Below are 17,793 nucleotides of genomic sequence, written 5' to 3' on the forward strand. Positions count from 1 at the left end.
ATATTCCAAAAATTGACTCCCTAAAAAGAACAATTCAGCGAGTACGGAAGAAGGAATTTCCAACTTTACGCCCTAATTATGTGGAAAAACTAACAATTCCTGATATATATCAAATAACAGATATAAAAGAAAAAATTTTATATTTTTACTCTGGAAGTGAAAACATACGTGTTTTAGTATTTTGTACTGAGGATAATTTGAAAATATTAAAAAAATGTTCTCAACGGTATGTGGTTGGAACATTTAAATCTGCTCCGCCACATTTTAATTAGTTTTTTGTAATTCACGGAAAATTAAATGATGGATCCATATTCCCATTGATATAAAGTATAATGACATACAGAACGACAGAACAGAACAAGCTTACAATATTTTGTTTAATTTTCTAGCTGATGAACTTGAAGAGTTTGAACCAGAGTCTATCATGACAGATTTCGAAATGGCTTCTAGAAAAGCATACAGTAAGTGTTTTCCAAATACTAAACAACGGGGTTGCTACTTTAATCTAATAAAAGCTATTTGGAAAAAAATACAAAAAATTCCAGAAATGCAAAAGTTGTACAAGGAAAATATAATTTTCTCTTCGAAAATTTGTTATTTTGCTTCTCTGGCTTTTATACCACCATCAGATGTTTGTGATGCTTATGAAAAAATATTAAAATTAGATTTTTTTGTTAAAAATAATCAAATTATTTTTCCTTTCCTAACATACTTTGAGGAGACTTGGATTGGTACTAAAAAACGAGAGCGAAGATATCCTCCGTTATTTCCTATACTTCTATGGAATGTTTATGAGGCAATACAAAGTGACAAAACAAACAATATTTGTGAAGGATTTAACAAGGATTTGTTCATTTACTTTCTGCTCAACATCCTTCAATCTATAAATTTATAAATGGTTTGAGACGTCAACAAACCCTAACGGAAATTAAAATAAGTCAAAGTATAGTAGGAAATCCAAATAAGCCAAATAAAAAGAACAAGACAGTCAGTTGGGCTGAACGATTAAAGAAAATAGTAGCAGATTATCATAATCGAGAGTTTGAAGATTATCTTCAAGGTATTTCATTGAGTATATACTTCCATTAATTAATATACATATTTAATTTTTTTTTAATACTTTTATCGATTTTATATCAATTTTACTAAATTATACATGTTTAATCAATTGTCATTTGTCATTTTTATCAATTCTACTATATATTAATATAACAATACTATATGCTTGAAATATAATATTTATTTAAAATGAAATTACTGCTTTATTTCATGCTGGCGGTATATATACATATATACTGGCGATATTTATTCCATGTGATATAATGGTTTCGCGATATTTTAGTTGCGATATTTTGTCGGTGATTCAATATAAGAATAGGATCGATTACGCGAGGCTTATAAAATATTTTTCAACATGATATTACTTAATTTGTCGAGCGTTTTAACAATATTTATCAAGCAGTATATTTTATAATATACGTTGGCTATTTCATACTGCACACAACGATCTATAAGGTGTTTACATAATTCAAGTGAATATATTATTATTAAATATTTTTGGAAATAACTATTTTATGCTTTATTTGATCGATTTTCAACTTGCTTTGACAAAGTTAATTTTAGTTCAATTTGTTAATTAAAAGCAAATCAAATATTTGAAATTGATATACCAAGTACAACCATCACGTGATAACCGTGAACATGAGTTTCGATGGAACTCCGATATATCCCCAAAAGCAGACGAACCTGGAAAAATCTTACCTTTATGTTGTTCACAAAGCAAGGATTTTCAACCTGTGGTTCACGGCTCCCTGGGGTGCAGTCACCGATTATTATCAAGAAAACCGCATCATCAGTAGAAAAAAAAATGTATATTATTATTATCATGATTTGTATGAGAGAAATTTAAATTGGTTTCAAAATCAATAGAGCCGTGCATCTAAATAGTTGAAAACCCTTGCTCTATATAAGTTTATCAACAATTAATGGACTAATAAACATTTTTGCCACACTGACTTTCTAGTTGACGGATTTGTATTCTTAATTTATAAGTATTTTGTTTTGATATCCAATCATCACCAAACCAATAGAATTAGTGGAATTTTACGAGTTAAATAGATTGTAAACAGAGTCATCGACCAAAGAACTTAAACACATCACTTGTTAATTTTGTAGTAGTAAAACTTGGGCGGGACTATTTACCTAAGAATATTAAAGCACTTTTTGATCACATTTTTATAATATACAGTTTGGTAAACACTTTATTATTTATTTGTGAATATTAGTTTTATAAAGTCATTTAGCATTATCAAGAGAGTACTACGAGGTGGCTTTTATTACTCTCCAAAGTGAATTGTGTAGATACTGTGCTACTTAAAAATTAACGGTAACCTTTTCTGTTAACAACGAAAAACCAAGTTTATGTGACTATTAGTGCCAGTATAGCAATCTATATTGTTATGTTTTGTTTTTGTTCGTAATTTCTAATAGCCTTATCATGCATCGCTGCAGCGCGGTCAGCGGCATCAGCTGTCACGTACTAACTGCCCAATGTGTGTAGGACCAGCACGTTATATTCTGTGTAAAATTATTTTATTATTCATGTTCTTCTACAGGCGACACTGTAACTATGTTTTCAAGCGCATTGCTCAACTGCCATTCAAGTCCGTGTTCGGTTTTCTGTGCGTTTTTAGCGTCTCGCCGAACAACTTCTAGTTCCTTTGTACATGTCGCTTTTGTTTATTGTTCGGCGATTGTTACAAAACCACGTTTCTCATCTAAGTACTTTCTAGTAAGTATCGTTCTTCGCAATTCTTATTGCCCTGTATTAATAGTTTTTCCCCTAGTTCTAGAGTATTGTCATATGTCGTCAGTTCCACTCCTCAGCACGTGGTTGTGTTGCCTTGTTTGAGTCGTTTGTTTGCATATGCAGCGTCAGACATCTTGTATACAGTTTTTCTTCGTCGTGAATACTTAGTGGTCGTACGTGTGCGGGTTGTAACCAATATTTATTGTCTATTACCTACGTCCCCAGCACGGTCACGTGGGATGAAATTCACCAAAGGTATACACGAGTCAGTGAGTATGGTCGACCGTAAATTGTGTTTTCTATGGCCAACGGGTCATTAATTAATGTATATGGCCTATTTATTATAAGTCCTATGTAATAGTATTTAAAAAATTGTAAACCTATGGTCTCTTATTATATATTCTTGTAACTATTACATACATTTTATTTTTATTGCCAACAACAAATTTTCCTAACTAAAGTAGTTAATACTGAAATTTAAATTAATTGAACATTTGATAGTGCATTGTATTGCCTATCTCTAGGCCGTTAAAGCAATATTCTCCAACAGCAGGAGAAAGCTGAACGCGGGCCAACAATGACAATGGCTAATTAACCAAGCAACATTGGTGAAAAGCGAAAGGTAATTTTTGGTAAATGTGGTCTTGGTCATAAAAAATAAAACGGAAGAAGTGCTTATCGCGGACGAGGGTTGGAGAAATAAAAAACAACTTGTCGGATACGCCTTGAATTCAAATTTTATATTATTATTATTATTCCCAATAACACTAATGTATCAATAAACAGTTTGGAACATTAAAAAAAAAGTACAAAACAAAACAAAAATAAACGGAAATCCGAAAAACGAATTTCCAAACGGTGTCGACTAAAATCGGCTTACATAGTTTTAATGCAGGTATATTAGTATTATAATATTATACGCGTTTAACAATATAGTATACAATATAATATAATATTATATTTATTACATATTATAGTTCGTGGAGGTCCGCAACCGCCGCCTCACAACATCGCAGACGACGCCATAATCTACATGTAATATCGTTTAGTACAATCGTCTTAAAACTAACGGTTGGCCTAACTATACTGATAAACATATTACATTATTATGTTCTATCACAGGTAATAATGGTTACAAACCAAAAAATCTATTTTTTTTAACTTTCAACCCTTGGATGAACAAACAATAATATGGTTACTGTACAATTTCGATTTGGTGGGTATGTCTGCTGCAGTATTATAGTAGTTCCAATGAGACCTACGTCCAATGTATTTGTCCTGCAATGTCTATGTAGGTACAAATATAACCACGATTTAGAAACGTTGTTTAAGTTATAACGATTATCGGAGGCCTGACACGATCTGACATCACGCAGAGGCGGACGGAACATTATTTGTAAAAAATAATAATAATAATAATAATAATATATCAATAATAATATAATGAGCGACGCGTCACGGCGAGTTTTACAAAAATCTTATTTTACGACAATTATACACAATAATAATAATAGTAATAATAATAATAGGTAGATAATAATATGTTATAATATTATAATATAATATATATATATAATATAGTTACATTAACGTGTTTATGTATAACATAATATATAATATAATATTTAATTATAAATAATTTTGTATAAAACGATAACTGTACACTCCGCCTCGGAGGAGAAGAAACCTCTACACGATCAAATCTCCGCTAGACCTGTAATGCTGCTGCTGATCCTGTTGGTTATGCAGGTTGTTATTGTTTTGGCGGCGGTTCTGTTGCAGCTGCGATTGGTGGTGGTCGAATGCCGCCCGTTTCTCGTCTTCGAACGTGACCATTTTGTCACGGCACGTGGTCGGTTGACGTGGCGGCCGGGCGAGCGTGGCCGCGGCCGTGCGCAACGCGGACGGCGGCAGCGGCGGGGGGATCTTTTGCATCTCGATTGCCGAGCACAGGTCATGCGCGCTGGCGCTGCGTGGTATGAAGTACTCTGACACGACGCCGCCAGAATAGTGGCCCGTGGTCCGGTGGTGGCCCATCATGGGCTGCTGCACGGAACAACGGCCGGCCGACTGTCGTTGGAACGGTGGTGGTGGAGCGGGGAGCTGCATACCACCATCGTCACCTCTGCCACCACCACCGTCGTCGCGGTCGTCGAACGCGGGTGGTGGCAATAGAGGCAGTTTAGGGGGTGGTGGAAGAGGTGGTGACAACGGTGGGGCCAACGGTTTCAGGTCGATCGCCGCGGCAGTTGTGTCCGGCGGCGGCGGCCCAAAATCCCCGTGTCAGGAACCGGCGACTAAGCCGTTGTTCCGGTTGTGCGGGTGAGGCGGCTGCCGTCCCCGGTTGTGAGGGTGAGGCGCAGTGGACGAAATCGTGCCGCCACAGTCATCATCATCGCAGCCCCCGCCACCGTCCACGGCACCGGCCACCGTGCACACGACCATATTTATGTCCTTGTGCTGCAGATGTTGCTGCTGCTGCTGTTGCTGTGACCACATCCACCACCAACAGCAACACCACCGGCAGTTACGCGACATTGCAGCAAGTTCGTCCTGCAATAGCTGGAAACACATGGCCACCACGGCCATGCCAACCAATATGTAACCGGACGACACGAATACGGATACATCCTTGGTGGACTCAACGCCACCCGGCACCAGCTCGCCGAACCCGATGGTACCCAAGCTGGTGAAACAGAAGTATGAGCCCTCAAGCAGCGTCCACCGTTCAAGCTTCTGGTATATGAACGCGCCCAGTGCCACGTACGCCGCGACAACGGACAGCGACAGCAGCACGGGCACACGTTTCTGTCCACCACCGACCGGCAGGCCTACGGTTGTGACGTCTGCGTATGCGGCCGCACCTGAGACGGTTTCGAACTCGTAGGGATGACGATAATAGTCACTCCCACCCACGTGGTTGCTTGAAACCGTGTTGGGCGGCGCCCGCTTGCCACCACCCGGCCTGACCCGTCCACCACCGCTGCCTCCCTCGTCTCTGTCTTCGTGGTGTCCAGGCGAACATAGTCTCGAGTAAATGCGCCGAAAGTTCTTGGCCAGCGTCTCACCCATCGTGGACAGGTACAGCAACATGAGAGGTATCCCTATCAGTGCGTATACGATCGTGATCACTCGGCCCCATGGTGTCTGTGGCGTCACGCTACCGTAACCTGAAAAACAAACAGTTGTTTGACGATCAGAAAGTAGGTACCTCTATATACATAAACGGAGTGAGTATTTTTCATTCATGATTATTATTATATAATATGAGGTGTATTATTATAAGGATATTTTATGTGATATGTGTGGAAAAAATGCAGATTACTGATGTTATTGTTATTATAATAATTCCAACAACAAATTTCATGGTTATATTATAGCCTATAGATGGGGTCACCAACTTTTTACAGCTAGTGAGCTACATTAAAATTTTAAATATCTGCAATAATCGACCACAATTAATTTAGGTAGGTATATTATTTATATTATATAAAATACAGTATAATAATAAATTATACATCTAATATATATTCTTCTTTTATTATTTCTTCATCGGAAAAATTCTTCACTAATACATACTTTAAATTGTATTTATAATGTGTAAGATTGTAGTTAAGATTTTAACATAATCAAAAGTTGTTGGAATCGTTAATCTATACGATCGACTAATATTCATGTAAAAATCGACTGGTTGGAAATCTATGGCTTATAAGACAGACATAATATTATAATATAATATTATGGTTATGTTATTATACCTTTGTTAAATATAATAAATAACTAAAACACTACACTAACTAACTGTCGATTTAAATTTTACTATAATAACTACTACCAGTAGTGCCAAATCATATGGTTAATAGTGTGGCTAGTAATAAGTATGGACAAAGTAAAGACAAATAATGGAAAAATTATATGAATTCGCGAAGGATGTCCACATATTGTGCTTTGTTGATTTCAGGCAGGCATATTGCAACATAAATCGAGATAAGGTGTGAGCGGCCTTGGAGGAATTTGAAATCCGTAAAAACTTATTCATCTGGTAAGAGAATGCAACACGCATACCTAATGCAAGACGAAGTTTAGCTACGATATTTCGGAGAGTTTTGAAGTTAAAACTGGCATTAAACAGGGTGATGCGTTGTCGCCAGTCCTTTTTAACTTAGTGCTTGAGAAGGAGGTCAGGGCAATTTCAATGTGTCAAGGCATGGATATTTTACTCAACAGTACGCTCCTTGCCAATGGAGACGATATAGTTATTATAGGAAATACGTGACAAGAACAAATGACTTCATTAATGCAGCGAAGCCAATGAACCTGGAAGTCAACCCGGGTAAAACAAAATATTTAGTCATGATTAGGGGAACAAGAGATAACTCAGATCTGGTAGTTAAAAACTATACAAGTGAATGATTTCAAATATATTGGGGTGAGCATAAATCAAAACAACAATATGCATAATGGAATTAAAATAAAGATTTCTGCCGCTAACAAGGGTTACTTTGCTTTTGAATGGTTATTTAAGTCAAAACTTCTCTCAAGACGATGAAAGGAACGCCTGTACTTAAGTTTCTTATGCCCAATTTTAATATACGCATGTGAAACATAATCGACTAGTAAAAGTGATGAGGAAAAGGCCCGTTCTGAAAGGGAAGTGCTTAAAAGGATATGTGGATCTATTTTAGAAAACAAAGTATACAGGAAAAGAACTAATAGAGAAGTGCAACAGATTTACCAAAAACTCGGTATTAATGCTTACCTCATGAGTAAACGAATCGAGTGGGCAGGCCATGTATGGAGATGAAATGGAATTTTAAATAAAGCTCTGAAAGGAAAGATAAATAAATGGGAAAATACCTAGGGGTCACCCTAGGCAGAACTGGATAGACAGGGTCAACGATAATCTCAACAAGTGCACCACCCAGGGTGTGAAAATAGCAGACAGTGTGGATAGAGATAGATGGAGGAGTGTAGTAGAGGCAGCGAAAGTCCTTCACGGCCCGTGAAAACTCAAGAAGAAGAAGAAAAAACAAATTGTATCATAATGCCATAAGTAATTATTTTATGTAGATTGATATAAATAAAACGATTATGACTGTATTACAGTAATAATATTTAGAGATTAGAGACTACTAATTATATCGTGGCCCAGTACTGTAGCTCCCGCAGAAGCATGAAAGATCTGGTTATGTATGACGGAAACTCCTCAATAACTAAAACCAATCACGGTCTTAACATGCTCACTGGGGTTTGGTCGTATTAATTTGTCTGTAAACACCTAAATTAGTAGTACTATTTTTCAACGAAAAATAACAAAACTAACGACTTAAATTGATAGTTTTATGATTAATTAAAATCCCTTATTTTAAATTGTTATTTCGTTGAGTGTAAATTATCATTTAGTGTATATATTATAAGAGATTTTGTGTAATCTGTACTACCAATGCATAGTTAATAGTTATACACCAAAGTTTCTATACCTACACACTTTACCTTGTGATTACCTCAAGTTTTAATTGCTTGCATAACATAATAATATCACACTTTAGGCGAAATGATATAGTATATAATATTATTGTATATATCTATTGTATAACTAACTACATCTTCTAACTACATCAGTTGAGTGTACAGTATAATATTATAAAAAAATCTGCACAATTCAGACTATATAAGCAACAATCAGGATTTTTTTCTATCATGTGAGGTGAAATGTAAATCTACAATTTATTTTTCAGTGATCTTCTTACAAATACAACGGCCGTCGTCCGTCAGATATAATATAAAGTACTTTGACTCTTGATCAACCCAACTGACTCAACTGTTGTAGTATCATTGTGATTTATAATAATAAATCGACTGGCAAAATATTGTTAAGTGTACAAGTGTATAAAAATTTGTATCATAAAATCATATTCACATATTTTCACCAAACACTTGATCAGAAATATATTAAGTGTCACTCGTAGTTTTATGGAAGTACTTTCTCTACATTTTATAAAATAAAACCGTATATTAGAGTAAGTGATGGTTATCGTTTGTTGAAAAAATTATTTCAACGTTAACATTTTCAGAGATACTAACGTTTTAATTTACTGACATATTAAAAATGTATATGACTTAAAAATAATAATAGTTATTTCTGTTGAAGTTGAGTATACTTTCAACTTTTTTCCTTGAAAACCACAACAATTGACGATTGAAATATTTTTTAAATTATATAGATTCTCATAATCACTGTGGAATTATTGAAACTAGTTAATTCACGTGGCTCATAATATTTAGACTGTATTAAATTTTGACAATTTAACTCCAGGAAATGAAAATGTCAATAATTGAATCCTGGGTAAAGCATTTTTATTTTTTTTTTAGAAAACGTGAACTGTATCGACAGTAGCGCGTTTTTAATCAATATTGTTCAATATTTTTTTAAATTCATTACATATTTAGTTCATCGCCGAAGTAATTTAAGTACCAGGACCGCAGTATCTATATAATTATGTTAAGGGAACGCACACGTGCACAACAACATTTATAATAATATTATATAGGTACCTACTATGAAATACCTACTGTAATGGGTAATGGTATCCTGACCACCGTCATATTATAATTTCGATATCGGTTTTTGTTAGTTGTTATGATCGAGTATTTATGTTATAATGTCAATATAATATGTGACGAGACTTATATATATATATATATATATATATCTACGTGCATTATTATTATTATTATTATTATTTACATTGGACGACATGCATCAATATCGCACTGTTCTGTGCGAACATACCATACTATAATACATAGCGCGTTTTCGAAGTACGGTTGTATAGTATCTATACTAAAAACACGGTCGTATCATAATTATTACATTTCAACAAACCAATAATATAATATTGTTACCTACGCTACAACGATATAATATACGACAGTAATTAATAATTATACACTCTGACCTAGTTTAAAGGATGTAGAGTCGCGGGTCCTGTTCACAGACACCAGAGTATACTATGTACCCATATTAGATAACTACAAAGTTCCAGTGATTATGAGTTGGACGTATTAATTATTATTGACTTTGTACAGCTGCGTGTGCGTAGGTGATAGCTATGTGAATAAATTGTTATAGGTAATTTCCAAAAAGAAATTATTCGTCAATGATTTTCGCCAAAATCGTAGAATATTTCATTATACTATAATATTGTGATCATTGAAAATTTTACGTAATATTTTAAAAATTATGAAATATATTTAAATACCTCATAATATTAATAATAATGATGATAATAGAGTTTTACCGTTTTAATGTTTAGATAATATAACGATGATATAACGTAAGGATTTATTTGAAATATAAAAAAATGCGTTATATCATTAAACAAAACATTTTATTTATGTAGGAAATTAACTAAAACTAATTAGAAATTGAAAAAAATGGTTGGAAATTAATCCTAAACATAAACACGCAACAAATTATCTGTTACTATAGTCACTTTGGCAGGACATTTTAAAATTATTGAAACAAAATTATTAAGAATGGAAATCGCAGGTCGAATAATTTGAGAGAGCTAATCCTTGCAGATGCTACTAACAACGGCACTTGCTTCATGATATTAAGCCGGAGAATATCCATATACTCAGTAATGAACAAATCGCGGTGTCATGCGAAGAAGGTAAATGTAGCATTTACATAAACGTGTCATTTAACAGCTCATGGGTCCCATACTTGTGCTTTTAGGGTAAGTTCTATCTGGTTAAATATAGCACCCTTAGACATCAGGATGAGTGTGATGGCTATAGCGATAAACAAAAACAGTGGGTAAACGCAAACCGAAATCAATGAAAAACTTTTTGAAATCAACAAAATGTTTAAAAATATCCTCATTAAGTATAATAATATATGAACGACGTCAATGTGAATATCGTTAAATCAAACCAATAATTTCGCAATAATACTAATGGATAACAGCTATAGAATTATATACCACCACTATAGGACATAATATAGTAACCAAAGAATAACGATGGACATCATCGAATAGTTTGAAAGTAGATAGGTGTATTTCCTGTACGCAAGAACCACAAACGGCGATTGCAGAAGCGCACAAACCGAACAAAAAATATAAATATTATTATGTCCTCTAATACAATGCAAACGGACGTGATCGTTATAGTTTAAGCTAAAGTTATGTGAACAAAAAAAATATATAATATTACACACTTTGGTTAACGTGTACAAAAAAAGCTTTTTTACAGACTCGACTAGAGGAAACATGCCTAATTTAATTATATTGTCTTTTTTTCTTTTATAACCACAGCCCCAAATTGGGTTTCACGTGCATATAAATCAAATAGTATGTACTGGTAAATATGATAGGTACGTATAAAATTAAATCAGCTACAGTATATAAAAAATATAAGTATTAGTATTATACATATTATACTCGAGAGAAAAAGAATCATTTACGTCAGCTACCACGGTTATATAGCTTATGAAATATTATAATGTGTACAAAACGCTGTAGCGTAGATACCTACATTGGGAATTCGGAAAAAATGCATGGAAATTATGGGGGGGAGGGGATATAACGACAAGAAAATATTAAAGAAATGAAGTCCTATTTTTTTTTTCTTGAATTTACTCCCTGTGCACGTATCGAACCTCAAATACGAAGTTAATACATGTTTATGATAATATACGGAGCACGCCGTTGACGTCGTAATACAAAATAATAAACGTGATTGTTACAATCGTGCAGTGAAAACATTGAACGATTCGACAACAAACTCAGTGCGAAAATGCGTAAAAATTTATCGAAACTCTTTCGTTTTGTGGACGGACGAAAGCATAATATGATATATACGTACGCAATATAGAACATCAAAATTAAAATAATATCGATAATGAAAAAAAAAAACAATATTTGATCACCAAAGAGAGCAATAAGAAAAATAAATAAATATTGGTATGTAGAATAATGTATTTTTCATCGAACAATTGGCAAATTTTACTATATCGATTTACCATCGTCTTTTTATTTATAACTTTTATCACTGGCCGGCTCCACTCCTTTGCACTCTTTGCAGCATCCGTCGCCCGCATCTATTTTCACGTGTAATAGAATTATTACTTCGCTCATCTCTGCTTTTTAAATCCTTTTGGAAACATACTATCAAAGTTGGCCAACATCTAGTTAGAAAATTATAATTGAAATGAAAAGTTACTTTTAATGAAACATTTTAACGTAACACCTAATTAGTATTTAATTCATTATAAGCTTCTGAGCTAACGAGTTGGATTGAATGTATTAAATCTAATTCGTTTAAAATAAAAAATAATAACCTATTTATTATTGTAATCACTGAAAATATCGTAATCATTTGTAAACAGGTAAATATACTGACTAGATATACAATTCATAAAATATATTTAATATTTTTTGATTGAAGAGAAATTTCAAATATTAATTACTGGATGAGTTTTTTACTACAAAATACATTGAACGTTTTCGTAGTTTTGTCAAAATCTAAGTTTCAACTCTAATAAAAAATATCAAGAGTTTTATACATTATTTTTTATATATTTAAACTAGTATAGATGTGTTTTACTCTTATGCGGAACCTTTCATGAGATTTTCAAGGTTTTGAACTGAGCTTACTATTTTTGATGACTTTTGGAAAAAAAAAAAACTATAAAATTTAAATGTAAAATGTATTTTTAAATAATCAGAAAATTTTATCATGTATAAAATTACTGAAATTAACTATCAAAGTTGAATAAAATCAATGCACTACTGGTTATGAAACTATGATGCACACAAAAAAAATTATTGCAAAATATCTATTTTTTATTCGCTGTTTGTTCATAATTATTGCAGTTACATTGCCCACATCGTTTGACATTTCACAGTTATAGTATTTATCTATTTATTTTCCAATCTTTTTAGTTGTGTACGCTATACGACCTAGGTATATGGCTATATATATATATATTTTTTTTAGTTAAAAATTTTAATCATAAGATTTAAGTTTAAAATAATTAGGGTTAGGATCTCATAAAATTGTATGATTACTGGCAAATGATATAATATTAAAAATATAGGATCATAACAGCTAGTACGTCTGGGACAGTGGATGCATAAATAATAATATAACAGTATTATGTGCAAACTAAGAATTAAAAATCGAAATAATTAAAATTACATATTACAATTATCTAAAGTTTATCAAATTTGTTGAGTGGCCGAATTAAAAAAAAAAAACAACATAAAAATATTTAAATATTAAATTTAAATCTCCTCAAACTTTAAATTGTATAATATGTACTATAGTTACTCGTATAATGTGATCAGTGTGCAACCGTCCATAATACCGAATTAAAATTATAGTATTCGCTATATACTGTCAATTGTCATTAAATTGTTGAAACATGAAATGCACAAACGTCCAACTGAATTTTTTACACAGAAGATTAATGATGCGCTAGCAAAAAACTTTGGTGTTTAACGTAGATTGATCCCGTTACTTGTGTACGCGTAAATACGATAGCCGATCTATTAGTGCAGTGCTACGAACCGATTGTCAACAGAATAATTATATTATTGTATATTTTCACTTTGATTTATATTAAGTAATATATTCAACCTATCCGAGTTCTGCGACTTTTGTTCGTTGGCACTTGTTCTGTATTTCGCAGAAGAAACGTATTATTTATAAAAAAAAAGTTCACCGCATTCATTAAACGCGCGTAAAACTTTCTCGAAACCAGAACTCTATTCTCCGAAATTCCTGAAAAAAAAAAACTATCACTTATAAATAATTGATATATACTAATGTTGCATAATCCATCGTTTATTTTCTAATAATATTCTTTTGCAATCCGAAGGTACGGTTATGCCTGACTTTATATGAGCTTCCTAATTTGAATATTTATTTGATTTTCTCGTTCAAAATTATTATTATCGTCATTTTAGTTACGAATAATTGTAATCAGTTGTTTGACGATTCTCTGAAATATTATACAAACATAACCAACTTCCGAACGCCATATTTTTATGATTGAACGATATTATTAATACACAGAGTGGTTATGTAACCTAAAATCAGTCTCAAAATAATCAAACTCCGACGATGCAATAAGTATATTTTGTTTAAATATACATTTTTTTTTTGTAAATTTAAGAATTTAAAAATAAAAGCATTTGATAAAACCCATTATAATATAATATATTATGTAGATACAAAAAGATTCACATGGCCAAAAGTCAATAATACGTTCATGATTTGACATGAAACTTAAAATATTTATTTGATTATAAATAATTAATCAAACAATTATTTATTAAAGCCAGTACGTTATCTAACTTAAAAATGCGTATGCAATTATAACAGAATATATATATACAGTATAGGTTACTATTTTAGTACTATTTTAAAGTGATGAACTAATTGTTTTTACATTACTTCTACGACACTCGAAAGTCACGTGGGATATCGGTCTTATACCTAACAAAATATATGCAGATACCAACTATACTTATCAACATTCTATATTTTTATGAATTATTATTACATGTTTTAATTTAAGAGGAAGTTATACCCACCACATGCGTTGTCTCTTTCTTACAAATGCGTAACATAGCACATTTTACACTTAGCAGATCTCGTTTAACTCCATTAGTTTAAAAACTAGAGTGAATTAACCTCTTATTAAATTAAAATATAGAAGTATTATTTAGATGACTTTATGCATGAGGTTTGAATTATATTTTAATTTTGAAGCGAGTTATAAGTATTTCAAAACTATAAATTGTTTTTACATCTTGAAATGCTTAAGACTAACTTTAAAATTAAAATTAAATAAAAAGCTCACGATGTTGTCTAAATAATAATATTATCTTCAAATTTTATTTTAGGTCAATTCACTCAAATTTTTTAACTAACGGAGTTAAACATTAACTGCTGAGCGTAACATTTGCTATATTTTGCACATGTAAGACAGGAACAACACTTAACTTTACTACAGTGTAATGATTATTCTCGTGGAACAATTTCTGATGTAAAAACATTTTTCTTTAACTATGTATATTTTACTAAATAAAATATTTAAAATTTTTTTCTAAGTTAAATATATCAGAATAATTATATGTTATGAACATGATTGCTTATAATTCTTAAGTCTTATTGACTATGTTGAATAAATGCATGCTAAATATAAATTAAAATTATACCCACTATATTCAAATAACTTTCAGAGATCGGATTTATATTCTCTTAAAATCCTTAAAATATGATGTTTTTATGTCGCATAAATTAGGCAATATATTCTCTTAATATTCTTTTAAAATACCAGATATATGATGTTTTATGTTCTTAAATATGCAAAATATTCTTTTAATATTAAAAAAAAATTCAGTTTAAATTTATTTTAGCTAAGGAAATAACCTACGTGGACCACGCAATCGATAAGGTTATAATACCTGTAGATTAATTTTTATTAAAACCCAGAAATTAATTATTTATAAACAGAATTATTTAGTGAACATTATACCTATCAAAGTGCTGATATACTTGAAATATATTCATTATATGCCGATATTACAAAAATATTCTTTTTTATGCAAAATAAATCTTTTCCTATGATTTCTTTGTTTTATGAATCGTAAAGATTTCTCATTCCCATTTTAACTGCATAGACTAGAAACAAATATGTAAAATCATAAAAATCCGACCTCTAGTTATTATCTTTAAAGATAGTTAACCTTATATATATATTTATAGTATGAAAATAAATATAAATATAAGTATTTTAAAACACCCAATACGTTACTTAAGCGTATATAATTGATTTTCGAAAAATTTGAGTATCCAATATTTAAAGGTAAAAGTCAACAATTATTGCAGTATTTTTTATATTAAATTAAAATCATAATATTCTATAATAATTGTTTTTGTGTACATATATAAATTATAGCAGCCAATAAGGATCGATTAGACGCCAAGGCTTTAATTAAAATAATTAATATATATATATATATATATATATATATTGTATACCGGTACACTTAGGTAAGTATATTAAAAATTCATGACGATTTTATAAAATAAACATATAATATATAGGTAGGTATTATATAAATTATAAATAAAGAGGGTGAAACACAATAGCATGCATTATATTGTACAGCTCAGTTATTGAATTTACAATATTTATATATCACTCATCTACAAATCCAATCTGACCATTAAATTGAAAAAAAAGGTTAGTAGATACAGGCGAATTACAAAGATGGGATACGATAAATGTCAATCATGCGAGAACAAGGCGTGGCTTCTGGACAAATAAATAACATGGTATATGACAATAGCGATTTTTATCATTATTAGACGTAAAACTTTAATCTAACCACATGAATTATCGTTTTATTTTATTGTTATGAATTGTGATGATCGATAAAATATTATATTGCAGGTCGACGCAATGAAACAAATTGTAGTGTTGTTTACAACAGTTTTTATTTCAGATCAATTTAGATTCGTACGATATTAAATCAAATATTTTTCTAATAATAATAATAAAAATAAAATAACGCAATGAACTTACGACAATATCTGATGTATATAGGGGAAATGATGTTTTATTTCTGTTTAGTTTTGAATATTGTTTTAATCCATACGGCGGAAAATAGCTCATGGAAAAATAAAACTGGTAATATATAGAAAAATTATATGTCTAATGGTTATAGATTATTTATGAGGTACGTGTGCGAAGCGTGTAGCTTTATTCATTTCCAAGCATATTATATAGACACCTACTGCAGCGTAGACGCCCAAACTACGTATATAAATTATATTTGCGCTTATTTTTACGAAATATAAGAACAACCTTACACAGAAAAGTCGCAACAAATTAAGATGAATTATTAAGGGTCACACCGTCAGGGGGTTTCTTATCCTATACTATATAGTGCAATATATATATTTTTTTTCTGATAAAAATATTTATTTAAAATAAGGGAGAGAAAGAAAGAAAAACCCATTCCACGTCTTACTCGCATTCAATATTCAGAAACGTTTTCACTGAATATATATTATATACATCGATGTACAGTATATCTACATACATGTGCCACTTAAGTCAGCCAGTTAGCAGCTTATATTTTTTTTAAAACGAGTCTAGTATAGGTACTCGTATAAGCACAAACGCACACGTACCTAAGTGTGCAGTGTTCTGCTACAACTATTATAAAGTTTACATTTACACGGTGATAGTAAATTATATATTAAATAAATTGCCTTTGAAACAAGTTAGGACGCTTTATGTATACAAAACGACGTGCGATATCATTTTATTAGAATAAATATACATTTTTCACCGTCGTGAGACGTTATGCCAAATGCGGAAAAAAGTATACACTACCTTTATATTATATTGGTACCTACAATAGTGCAGAGTGTCTCAATCAAATTAAAAAACACACAGTCGTCACGTAACGACGACTTAAACCCGATGGCGAGATTCATTGGAATTATCTGACTTGGCGTTTCGAGTGTATCGTTTGCGATTTGTCCTGCGTGTGATGCATCACAATTATATATTATCAGGCCACCAATGAAAACATGGTAAACATGGAGCGATATTCGAGGACAGTGTATTATAGTGGTGTACAATAATTTAAAGTCGCGGGTAGGTCGCCGAAAATCGATTAATGAGAAATGCATCAGACGGTGTTTACCCATCTCAGCTATACGGCGGTGCTGGTTTTGGGAACGGATTTTAGAGCGGTGTGTTCCGTATTTTGGGGTATAATATATTATCGTTTTAATGTTATTACGATTAGCAAATTGTTTGTTTGTCGGCGAATACAACGTCACACGTTCTACGTGCGAACACCGCTAGAATTTTAATTTTATCTAATTAAATTTTAACTTAAATATTGAACGGCACCTATATTAATTATTAACGCGCCAAGTGCGCGAGC

The 17,793-nt window shown here is 31.9% G+C and overlaps 1 protein-coding gene and 2 pseudogenes across 1 annotated transcript in view; 2 read left to right on the plus strand and 1 right to left on the minus strand.

Annotated features, from left to right (window-relative positions):
• Nucleotides 1-317: 317 nt before the first annotated feature.
• Nucleotides 318-1,089, plus strand: LOC149055784 (uncharacterized; annotated as a pseudogene).
• Nucleotides 1,090-5,092: 4,003 nt separating this feature from the next.
• Nucleotides 5,093-17,793, minus strand: part of LOC107172933 (uncharacterized) — a 109,128-nt gene continuing 96,427 nt past the window's right edge. Inside the window, exon 5 of the mRNA XM_089227282.1 lies at nucleotides 5,093-5,979. Within this exon, the coding sequence (XP_089083408.1) occupies nucleotides 5,093-5,979 (887 nt within the window). The remainder of the gene's footprint in view (nucleotides 5,980-17,793) is intronic.
• On the plus strand, nucleotides 7,263-7,815 carry LOC149055785 (uncharacterized; annotated as a pseudogene).

This window comes from Diuraphis noxia, unplaced genomic scaffold, assembly GCF_037042655.1.
Source record: "Diuraphis noxia isolate RWA-SAM2 unplaced genomic scaffold, SU_Dnox_SAM2 contig0004, whole genome shotgun sequence".
In the NCBI taxonomy this organism is placed as follows: Eukaryota; Metazoa; Arthropoda; class Insecta; order Hemiptera; family Aphididae; genus Diuraphis; species Diuraphis noxia.